Raw genomic sequence first — 12,794 nt, 5'->3', positions numbered from 1 at the left:
TTAAGATGTAAAAAACAACATATCTTTCATAGCACCCATACATCATGCAAACGTGAATAAATATGGATAAACTTAATGATTCATATATGAAATCCTTTCCATAAGGGTTTGTCATACAAACGATATTCGTGTTAATTTTCGGAAGTGAAACGATTTAACATTTTCGTTTCGTTTATTAGTTATTTGTATGGATAAACAACGCAAAGTTGTATTTTAACGCAAAGTTGTATTTTAACAAAGTTGTATTTTAACGCCGAGTGTGGAATTGAAAAACGAGCAAGTGAAAGGATTCTATAGTTGAACCACGAGTGAAGCGAGTGGTTCGAGAATAGAATCCTGAACTTGCGAGTTTTTTAACACACGAGAAGTAAAATACATTTGCACCCGAGTGTAACACAAAACTTTTCCCCTCACTGTAGCGAGGAAACTACAACACAAAAAATGCGTTTATCACTGCTTCCAGTAGTTCCACAGGTGGTAAATCATCTTTATTACTAGATTCACCTACTTTTATCAATTTTAAAGCAGTTAATTTGACTTTATTCAACGTCAAATTACTTTAACCACTAGTGGATAAAATGCGTTTTTACCCGCTGGTATTAAAGGACAAAACACGTGTTTCCGAGCTAGTGAAGGGAAAAATATATTACCTATTTATATGCATCGGATTTCGTACCAGGGGCCCATTTCTCGAAGGTACAAGTTACAATTTACAAGTGGTTGTCAATGTCTAATATAACAAGTTGGAAAGAGACTTCCACTTGTAACTTTCAGTTTTCAGAAATGGGCCCCAGTTCGAATGTCTTTAAACCATGAAATAACAAATCATTTTAAATAAAAATATATAGGTACGAAGGTAAATTATGTTTCTTCAATAGAACACATTCAAAAAGGGACGATACATATCTTGTACGGTTTTGTTATTTTCAAATGGTGACACTTAATATTTACTGGAAAAATCATAGAAAATCCAGTTTATATCACAGAACGTCAATTCACAAAAGATAACTCGAGCGCATATTTAAATGCTCTTAACGCCATCTATAACTCCGTTTGGTAAAGCGGTTGATTGATTCCAGCGCCACTTAGTGGTATCCGTAGTAACCGTGTGCGTCGTGGCCAGGATACACCTGCGGGTGGTGAGCGTGGCCGATGCGCTTGACCACAGCGTTGAAGCCATTGTGCTTGTCGGCAGTGTATTCTACGATGCGAGTGGTGCCATCTGGTTCGGCGAGAGAGTATGCGCCTGAAAGGTTTTCATTTCATGTTTTATTTCCCAGTAACCTATTTAAGTATGGTTGAAATATTTTCACCACACCAACTGTTAAAAGCTTTGCTATTCGAAAACAGATAGCAAAATTACATTTTATCCACAAGAGTGCAAAGTAATTTCATACAAATTTTAACTTGATGTCTTAAGCTGTCTGGTAGAATTTACCTATAAATGATGATTTTGAATCATAAATATTGAATAAATTGATGTTTTATAGTTAGTATTTTGTTCGTGTTGGTGTGGTGAAAAATTTTGTGTTTCACTCGGTGGCAAAGTTTATTTAACCTTCGTGCCTTGAAACCCTCGCAACACTCAAGATTCCACTATTTGGACACATATTGGAATCTTTCGCTTGCTCGGGTATCAATATTGGCACGTGCGGTTAAACAACTACTTTGCTCCTTGTAAAACAAATAACTATTAATATGAACTTTACGAGAACTTTTGAACTATTTTTTCGTAACACATGAAATAAACCGTAAACTAGAACTTTCCTTTGCTAATCCGCGAATAGATAACGTGCAAGTCAATCAGTGCTAACCTGTTATAATTACTTGCGTATTTTTAGTAAGTGAGTCAGTTGCGGGACTTCGGACCGTCAACATCAGCTCCTGAGGATGCCTCGTAGAGAGGCGAAACACGTGTCGAGTTTTGTATTTTTTGGTGGTGGGTTGAAATGAAATGAAATGAAATGAAATATTTATTTTTCAAGTATTTATTTATTTATTTATTTATTTCACACAAGTAGGCATATTACAATGCGCATATGAACGTCAAATAAAGCTACGCCGGCTCTAACCCTACGCCTCAGCCTCGAGAAGATTTCAGTCCCCCCTCAGTTGGGAGGGGGGTATCCACTATGGGACCGGCAAGAAACTCGGCGGGCAACTTCTTTTCAAAACATTACATCTTATAACTAACATGCATTAAATAACAAGATACAATTTAACATGCAAAAGTATTCATCAAAGAATATGAACAGACTAGGTACTCTATGGAAATTAATTTCAATAAATTATATTATTACTTAATAATACGTCGTTCTTCTTCAGAGAACTTCTTCAGAGAGGTTGTTATATTTATTTGCGTATTTATTTTTATTTTTGCGGTGGGAGGGTGGGAAAATTAATTGCATGTAAAAAGTACGCAAGTAATTATAACAGGTTAGCACTGATTGACTTGCACGTTATCTATTCGCGGATTAGCAAAGGAAAGTTCTAGTTTACGATTAACATGGATTTCCGCAAAGTAACGCCTGATTCCATCGATTACATGAGATAAAATCCAAATGATATTATATTTGTAAAATGATTATTTATTTAAAGATAATATAAAAATATAGTGATTCGTTTTATGGTAAATAGTAGCCAAACCTGTAATTTGATATTTAAACTGTTAGTATTTAGATGACCAATATTATTTAAAACACCGCATTGGGACGATAGGCTGAAGGCTGTAATAGTCGATTTCCTTTTGAATTTCATATATTCTGCCAAAAAGACCCGATATCGAGGAAATAGGCATATAGATTATTTTAAAATGACATATATAAATTAATTTAAGCGTTGAGGAATGGAGAGGATGCCTATGTCCGAAGACGGGCGCTTTAAGGCCTATAGATAGATAGATAAATTAATTTATTTTATTATACTTAAATGAAATGCAATATTTACCTTTAACAACATCTCCATCGCGCGTTTCCCACTGGGTCTTGTGGTCACCGGTGTGAGGGTCCTTCACAGAGTAGTCGAACGCGTATTTGGGATGCGACTGAAAAACATATTTGAAATTTTAAAGTCCATAATTGAAACATGTTACTTCGATTTCAACACCTAATATTAACGCTTTACCCATCCTATATGAGTAAGTTAGATTAGATTAGATTTATATTCCATTATAAAAATACACTATACATTTACACTCGCACAAAATTAATTGTGTCTCCCATTAAGGATCCTAAGCGCTGGTGGCCTAGCGGTAAGAGCATGCGACTTTCGATCCGGAGATCGCGGGTTCGAACTCGGCTCGTACCAATGAGTTTTTCTGAACTTATGTGCGAAATGTCATTTGATATTTGCCAGTCGCTTTTCAGTGAAGGAAAACATCGTTAAGAAACCGGACTAATTCCAATAAGGCCTAGTTACCCTTCGGGTTGGAAGGTCAGATGGCGGTCGCTTTTGTAAAAACTAGTGCCCACGCCAAATCTTGGGATTAGTTGTCAAAGCGGACCCCAGGCTCCCATGAGCCGTGGCAAATGCCGGGATAACGCAAGGAGGATGATGATTAAGAATCCTAAAGATTGATTCCTAAAACTGAATCCTGACTTTTTAAGCGCCTGTGAGTTTTTAATATCAACTAACAGACGAGATAACGTTTAGCTCTGATCTAACTTAATGAGCCAAATACCTACAAATTAACTATTATATGCAAATATATGTAATTAGTTACTGTGATGAAAAGTAATATAAAAAGGAATAATAATTTAACTGGAATTTGCAAAATTACAATCAGAATATTTGATCTTAGATACAAAACAAAAAATAAATAAAATAATAACGGCGCCACTTATTAATACACATATATCACATTTATAACGTTATAAAATGTAATTATAAAATGAAATAGAATCTAATTGTAAAAGCACTTGCAACTTTATTTCATTGCAAAGTACGCGGACTGATTTTTTAATTTCGAACTCACAAATTTGCCGTTCGAAAGTCTTTGGAAAACGACGTATTTTTGAAGAAGGACGGCTAGTAATTGTAAATCGAGTGGTACCGTCCTGACCACTCGTTTTCGTATATATTAGTAGAATTTCAATCGCTAGTAGTGGAGATATTATTGGATGAAATTTACTAAATCGAATGGTCGGTTCGACATTCAAAAATCGGCCCCCTGGGCGATCTTTTGCCCCCTCTGATTTTTTCTCATCATTACCCCTCTAACGCCGTAGCTTGCATGGGCGACGGTCACGCGATGGTCGCGCGACGGCGATGCGACGCATACGAAATCAAGCCTTATCGATATGGAATCATGAGACGCGACGGCGACGGTCGCGCGACCGTCGCCCACGCAAGACACGGCGTAACAATGCCCGTTTATTCTAAAGGCTTAGTGATTGACATATTTTCGCAATACCTTCGTATAATAATACTAATAACCAAAACACACAATCACCCAGCTTCCTGCGATGCATCCGGGACATAATTCGCGTCTAGTTAATGGTCATTACTGTCAGCCTGACGTATTATATTGACCGGCACTGTAATTTTAAGGAACAATGAAAATTATGGATAATAATAAATAAATGAACCTTAATTATAATTATAGACACATATTTTTTATCAAACAAATTTTCAATTTTCTTTGTAATAATTTCAAACGCATATACAATTGATTTTATCCTCTTTTAGATAGCGTGTACTTGTAGCTATGGTAATACATTGTTTGCCAAAAATTAATGTCGAACTAAAATAAAAATAATTTTATAAAAAATCTTATAACATAGGTACCTATTTTCAGCTTTTTATGTTAGCGCTAAGCCCTATTCTATAAATAAAACAGTTTGTTTTTCAGATAAAGTATACAGCGCGTAAACCTAATAAGGGCGATAAATGAAACCAGGCATGTAATTCAATATTGTTATCATTAATTAAGAGGTGTTTTTGAGTTACTTTTAATTTTCACCCAATAATGAATTTTTGAAAAATTTCCCAGCAGCAATGTACTGTAAACGTGATTGCGATGACAATCAATGACAACTGTCAACGAGCAGTTAACGCGAGTGTGTTTGCATTACGTTGCGGGCCGAATTATTTTGTATGGATAAAAAAATACTTCAATTTTAAGTAAAAGTTATCTAATTCCATTTTTTATGTCCTATACTCACCACCGTTAAGAGGTTCGCCCGTATTAGGTTTACACCCTCTATATACAAGACATTGAAAATATACCTACGTATAAAATAACACATACAAAACATTTTCTCATGCAAGGGATTGTAACGCGATACCTACAGAACAGCACGGGAAGCATGGTCGCGCGATAGACGATAAAATAGCAGGCCGTCCCTATCGCACTATTTGTAAGTGCGATAGGGACGGCCTGATATTTTATCGTCTATCGCGCGACCATGCTTCCCGTGCAGGAATGCTGCTGCGTGATAAATTGCCACGCAGGCAAGATATAAATGTATAACATACTTAATATATTTCTAAACATCAATTTATTTTTATTCAATGATATACGAGTCTACTCAAAATTCTAACAGACCTTCCTCACACACTAAAAGTCTTATTCGAACAAAAAGCTCACTTTTATATCCCATATACATACATAGGTACGTCGTCTTATGGTGCTCCCTTACTAGGCTGTTACAAATGTTATATACGGTACAGCGGGCCAAATCTCGACTGGGGGGCAATTGTAACTGATCCATTTTTTCCATTATTATTTACACTATGACGATTGAATTCTACATGTATCCACTGAACACATGATAGGCATACGAGTATATAACCGGTGGACACTCTATTTAATAATTCAAACATTGTAAAACATGGAAAAAATGGACATTTGCCCCCCAGTCGATATTTGCGCCGCTGTACCTTATAACAATAATAACAGCCAGTGTGAGTGCAGCATTAAAGGGCATGTAAAAAGTAAAATTGTGTACAAAATGCAAATTGAGTTTATTTATAAAAAAAACCGGCCAAGTGCGAGTCGGACTCGCCCACCGAGGGTTCCGTACAAACTTTCTTTCAAACTACCTAGTAAAAATAATCTCATATTTTCATATAACTCTAATGACTTGACTAGAAGACAAAAGTGTAGGCACTAATGAGTATTATAGTGTATAGCGCCATCTCCCGGTCAATTTGCTAACTAATTTGCGCGACCTGGTTTTTCAGGGATAATTCTTTATAATGTTAACCGATTTAAACAGTTTTTACTTTATTGGACAGAAGATGGTTTACGTAACACCTCGTATTAATTTGAAGTACGATATACATCCGCAAAGGTGGGTAAATGAAAGTAAAAATCTGAAAAGTTTTTTGTGAATTAAAAAAAAAGTATTCAAAATACAAACACAATTATATTTTTTCTGTAATATATAGCATAAAACCAATGTTTTCTAAAATTTTCATAATTTTTCGTTGGTAAACTTCGGAGATAAGGGGGGGGGAACGGTATTTTTTTTTACATTTTCCTTCAAAATTCTTTTTTTTCCACAACAAAAAAATTATAAAAAATAGCTTATTTACGTTCAATTTGAGCTCTTTCCAACGATACCCCACTTGACCTAGTAACTTGAAATTTACACTTTGCCCCCCTTTCATTTTGGCCATTTTCTACAATTAAAATTAATATATTTAAAAAAATTATACTTTCTATTTGTAGAGGTTTACAATGTTCACAATTATTCCAAATTTCAAGTTGATAGCATTAGTAGTCCTCGAGATATTTAGGAATGTGACAGACGGACAGACAGACGGACAGAGTCGCACCATAAGGGTTCCTGTTGTACCTTTTTGGTAAGGAACCCTAAAAAAGTAACGTCACTATTACAGTTTTTATGCAATAGTTCTCATTCATATCGTCAAAGAATACTTTGTGAATGGCACGTAAAGAACTTACCATGCTCCAATGATGCGAATCGTAACAATATCAAAACTAGGTAGTTAGTCCAAATCAGTAACAAATATCTGTTTACCTACTTTACCAAACTAGGTGACTATTGAAAAAATATTTAACGCAATAATTTCAAGTTAGTCACGTATAATATTGAATGGGATATGTACATACACCCTGTTTTTATTGAATTCCGTTAAGGGAAGGTTCTTTAGATCAAATACAATTAATTTATCTAAGAAACTAGCGTCTTAACTCTTACGGTTATCGAGTTATTAAAAACATAAAGATAATTACTGAACACGTGTGTGACAGCCTTTACCAATTCCTAATGTTATTTGTTTTGATATGTGCCGTCAATCACTTGACACTAACTTGAATTCTAAAGGGTCTCTCACACTAATAAATTAATTTATTATGTAGGTATTAAAATGATGAAATTTTTTTTTGCGAAATTAACTAAAAGTGATATACAGGGTGGTTCCTGATAATGAACCTAGCTACGTGTTGAATTTAACGGAAAACCAAAAAAACACAGTGTATAATATACAAAGCTGCTAAATTTTGCCCACCTACCAAGAAACGGTCATGTATTTTATGTAAGTATATATATTATTTGACTGACTACCTGACCTATCTGAGTAAATATTTTTCCTTGTTTTACAATTTATTTACTACTTGAATTACTTTCAAGCTTAAATACCAAATTGGCAATAATACAGAGTGTAACAAAAATGGTGGTGATCCGTTTAAGGGCGTATTCAGTATCGTATTCTGATCAGGAAAAAGTAGAAGAAAAATTTTTTTCGCGAAAAAAATTTTCATTTTTGTATGGGCCGGGCCGCGAGAATCGGCCGAACCGCCATACAAAGGTAAAAATTTTTTTCGCGAAAAAAAAATTTTCTTCTACTTTTTCCTGATCAGAATACGATACTGAATACGCCCTTAAAGGGATCACCACTATTTTTGTTACATCCTGTATTTTGTTTTTTAATTAAATAATAAAACTCTTACAATCTATATGGCGTCCATCATCATGCGCAGCGTAGACATGGCCTCCGGCCCCTTCATAACCTCCATAGCCACTGGGCCCCCCGTAACCACAGTAGCTACCTAGCCCACTGTAGCCACCGTAGCCAGTGTAGTCACTGTGCCAGCTACACCGGCCAACGTAGTCACAGTGGCCTATGAAACTTTGGATGTAAAGATGTTTTTAAACTCACATAATAGTCCCCATGATGACCATCACCATGCGCTGCGTAGGCATGGCCTCCAGCCCCTTCATAACCTCCATAGCCACTGTGCCCCCCGTAGCCACCGTAGCCACCGAGCCCACTGTAGCCCCCGCAGTCAGTATAGCCACTGTGCCAGCTACACCGGCCAACGTAGCCACAGTGGCCTATGAAACTTTGGATGTAAAGATGTTTTTAAACTCACATAATAGTCCCCATGATGACCATCACCATGCGCTGCGTAGGCATGGCCTCCAGCCCCTTCATAACCTCCATAACCACTGTGCCCCCCGTAGCCACCGTAGCCGCCTAGTCCACCGTAGCCACCGTAGTCAGCGTAGCCAGCGTGCCCGCCGTAGCCACCGTGGCCAGCATAACCACTGTGGCCTATGTAACCGGCGTTAGCAGCGGCGCAGGCTGCGACAAATGCGAATACCTGAAGATGTGTTTAAAATAAAGCGATATAATAAAGCTATTTTAATAGTTTAGTCTTTGGTTACAATATTATGGCAAAAATTGATTAGAAAGTAGCATATTTAACATATTTTCCTGGTCTTTATTGTATAAATGTGAAACGTGTCGTACCTAATAATTTGAAAAGAAGGTGGCGAATTTGTATGTACAGTCACCGGCAAAAATATGTTATGATTTCTGTACCTTGTCACATCAACATCTTGTTTGAAATGTCTTACGAAATTGTCAAACGATTAAAAGTGACAAGGTACAGAAGTAATCTCTTCTTTATGCCGGTGACTGTACAAGTATGATTGTATGTACATACAATGTACTCAATATTTTTCTTTTAATTAACGTTTAATAGGAGTGGAAGTGCTGAAATATAATTTTGCCTTATTTTTTTGAAAGGCGCAAATTAGAGCTTCCATATAAAAGACATAAACGAGCACCGACATCTAAACTAATTGGAGCTTCATTTGTTTCACAGGAGATTAAAGATCAAACTGTTTAAAGCACATGTCTAACAATGACATAAAAGTACGTAAGTGAAATATAATAATATCGTAACAGTAGGAAATCTGAAGTTTAGAGCGTAACGATATTTGTACAAACTTTTCTAACGGTTGAAACACAACAATTTTCACCCCACCAATACGAAAATAAAAATACTAACTGTGAAACAAACCTGAATGAAATTTATAATTCTGTGTACTAACGGCCAAGTTTAAAAAATAACTCATTATTACCAATCAATACTTGAGGCTTAAGTGATGCGGTGGAGAATAAATGTATTCTTATTGAAACAAAGTAATTAGTTCCGAATACAAGAAAAGTCATACTATTTAAGTTATTTTCTTGTGTACTTTGTTTATAATAACCTAACTACAAAATTAAAATTTTGAAAAAACCCCCGACTGCAACATAGTAGACCGATTTTCATGAAACATGGCTAAGAACACTCCCGACTAACTCAGCTTTCAGACAAAAAAAACTAAATCTAAATCGGTTTATCCGTACGGGAGCTACGATGCCACAGACAGACACACACAAACAGACAGACAGACAGACAGACAGATGGACAGACAGACAGACACGTCAAACTTATAACACCCCGTCGTTTTTGCGTCGGGGGTTAAAAATAGGCTTAAGTATTATTTAGCATGTAAGCTAAATTTATCCGTTAGTGCATTTTCATATTATCCGATCCGATATCGGATGTAGGACCGATATCCCATACACTACAGGCGCCACCTTGGATTATTTCCATTGAAATCCTTCCGACATCCGATATCGGATCGGATAATGTGAAAACGGACTTACAATCAAACAACCAATGCAACAATTAAAATTAAATTTGCATTATTATCAACAAAAATCACCTTAACCTTGGTACAGATTACAATTCTAAATTGCTAACAGAGGCCATACTGTCTGCAAATATTAGTTCACCATAAAACAATGGTTTTCTCATACGTAACACAACTTGAAGTTGTAGAACAATAGTAGTCAAAACAAAAGAAGGAAGCGTAATAAACGATATTAATTTCCTGTTGAAATGTACTCGTTTATTAGTTTTGATGCATTTCCTAGTTACGTTGTTTACATTATGCGATGCGACAGTTGAGTGCACGTGAAATAATCCATAACTCATAACGAGCCTTACCATGAGTTGACTCTGACATATAATTATTTGCCAGCTCTTTCGTAGAACAAATTAAATTACCTTCATAGAAAATATTTAACCTAAAAAGCTTAAGCTTTTCTATTTATTTTTTTTTTTTATATATTTTATGTATGTATTGATATATTTATATATTGGTTAGGTACTTATTTTGTATTTTATTTATGTACTCTAGTATGTAATTTATTTTATAGTGTCATTTTGTATTTATGTAGTTTATATAATTGTTAGCAATATTTTGGATTACTTTTGAATTTTATTGTACTCCTGTAAGTTTGTCTATCTTACGTACTGGAACGATCCTCTCATCTTCTCCAAGGTTAGCTGGAAGAGATCCCTTATAGGGATAACCTCGCCTTTGTATCTCTATTCCTACAAATTGTATATAAACTGTTGTACACAATAAAGTGATTACTACTACACTACTTAACCCCCGACGCAAAAACGACGGGGTGTTATAAGTTTGACGTGTTGTGGTATCGTAGCTCCGGATGGATGGACCGATTTAGATTTAGTTTTTTTTTTGTCTGAAAGCTGAGTTAGTCGGGAGTGTTCTTAGCCATGTTCCATGAAAATCGGTCTACTATGTCGCGGTGCGGGTTTTTTTTAAATTTTAATTTAATTTGTATTTTTGTAGTCACACTACTATTTTAACTACAAACTGAAATAAATGTCATATGTACAAAGAAAAAGTGACCGAGGTCTCCAGTGTCATAGATATACTTTCAGCAAGGTGCAATGCGTTCGCTAGGGAGCATGAACAATTGTCACATCGGCTAGGCCGGCTGTAATTTAAGTTTCCGACCTAACTTCAAGTATTTTTTTTTACACTGTATCATATCGATAGTCTGGATATTTATATGGTTGATACGGTTAAGTTGATATGGTTTTAGCGCATTGGATAAATGGTAGGGAACCACGAAAATCTTATGTGCATCATTATTCATTATTTCATATAAAAATGTGCCTAAAACTAGAAGCCCAATTTGAATATCATCATAAATGTGTTTGCCAGTGCTAAAAGCAACGCATTGTTTGAAGAATTGTAATTTTTGATACTGAGATATCCGATCCATTTCGTAGCTAACATTTGACGTATCTCAGAGTTCGAATCTAACCGTATCCATTCTGGTTTTAATCTAAGCTTAAATAGACTATTTTAACGTAATTTCAAATGTTACGCCCGGTAAACAAACCGTCGATTTAAATTAAATTTTGCAAAAAACACGAGTAATGAAACTTATACCTAATATGCCAAATATATCACAAAACTTGACAAATAATAAAATAATATCACATTTTTAGCCACTGAAACGGTGCACTAGATTCAAGGACTACTTTGTAAAATTTACAACTACATATCGTAATATTATATTAGGCCTGATTTAGACGGCGTGCGAACTCGTGTGCGATTTTAGTTACATTGCGGGCTGTTGAAGTTACATTCAATTTTGCACAGCCATCAAATACCGCAATGTAATAAAACTCGTATGCGAGTTCTCGTACCGTCTAAATGGGCCCTTAGTCTTCTAATTTTTAACCCCCGACGCAAAAACGACGGGGTGTTATAAGTTTGACGTGTCTGTCTGTCTGTCTGTTTGTCTATATGTCTGTGTGTGTGTCTGTCTGTGGCATCGTAGCTCCCGACCGGATGAACCATTTAGATTTTTTTTGTTTGAAAGCTGAGGAGTGAGGAGTATTCTTAGCCATGTTTCACAAAGTCGGTCCACTATGTTTTTTTCAAATTTAAATTTTGTAGTTAGTTTATTATGTTTGTCCATTGTTACTCACTTGCAAGGCACGCATGTTTGTTCCACTTATGTCCACGGGTCACTTTCGTCCTCTTCAGCGCGGCCGACAGGAGAACTGACACCGTGGCTCCCGGCACACGCAGTATTTATAACGACGCTGCTGGCCGTTGCGAAACGTTGTTGTTTTCATACCCTTGATAGGTAACACGAGTAAAGTTATGAATATTTAAATACATCCCTTTGCTTTTAAAATCGCTGTCAATAGAAATTGTCAACAATGTAAATAAACCATTATATAAAAAATCTGTATTTTAGTACAATTTTATTATTTTAAAGGTTGAAAATTATAATGTGAGATGAATTGATTAAATAACACATGAATGTAGCCAGTATCTGATGAGTTAGAATGGAAATTAAAAACATTTTGACTACAAAGTTTGTTTACATTGTTCAGAAATTCTATTGACTGATGAAGACTTTGAATACATTTTAGTTGTAGATGATTTTTTTAAATAAATAAGATGCAGCGACACAATTGCGTTTGGGGGGCCATTGCAGCTACTTAATCCATTTTTTCCATCTTTTACAATGTTTTCATTATTGAATAGAGTGTCCACTGGTTAGGTTAAGTTAGAAGTCGAAATTACCTCGCTGTACTTTAGTTTAACGGTTTTCTATTTCATTTATTGCGAGTATAGTTCAACAAGTCCGACTGACTTAGTTCAAGTCACTAAAAATATTTAACTAAAATGACCGTTATTAGCTTACGT

General features: G+C 35.6%; 1 protein-coding gene across 1 annotated transcript; it reads right to left on the bottom strand.

Annotated features, from left to right (window-relative positions):
- Nucleotides 1-527: 527 nt before the first annotated feature.
- Nucleotides 528-12,147, bottom strand: LOC125226188 (cuticle protein 19-like). The gene is made up of 4 exons (XM_048130102.1): nucleotides 12,065-12,147; nucleotides 8,342-8,572; nucleotides 2,947-3,043; nucleotides 528-1,246 (listed from the first exon to the last, which is right to left on the bottom strand). Exons 1-4 carry the CDS (start codon nucleotides 12,077-12,079, stop codon nucleotides 1,086-1,088), a joined length of 504 nt encoding a protein of 167 aa, XP_047986059.1. The 5' UTR covers nucleotides 12,080-12,147; the 3' UTR covers nucleotides 528-1,085.
- Between the last annotated feature and the right edge of the window lie 647 nt (nucleotides 12,148-12,794).

This window comes from Leguminivora glycinivorella, chromosome 5 (genome assembly GCF_023078275.1).
Source record: "Leguminivora glycinivorella isolate SPB_JAAS2020 chromosome 5, LegGlyc_1.1, whole genome shotgun sequence".
NCBI lineage: Eukaryota > Metazoa > Arthropoda > Insecta > Lepidoptera > Tortricidae > Leguminivora > Leguminivora glycinivorella.
The sequence above is the reverse complement of the archived record's forward strand: the minus strand, read 5'-3'. Positions and strand labels throughout refer to the sequence as shown.

Coding starts and splice junctions, on each gene's coding strand:
- LOC125226188 (XM_048130102.1), bottom strand. Junction 3,044..8,341: donor GTCATCATGGGGACTATTAT/GTGAGTTTAAAA, acceptor TATGTTTTTCAG/TCGCATCCCAAATACGCGTT. Junction 1,247..2,946: donor CGATGGAGATGTTGTTAAAG/GTAAATATTGCA, acceptor AAAACCTTTCAG/GCGCATACTCTCTCGCCGAA.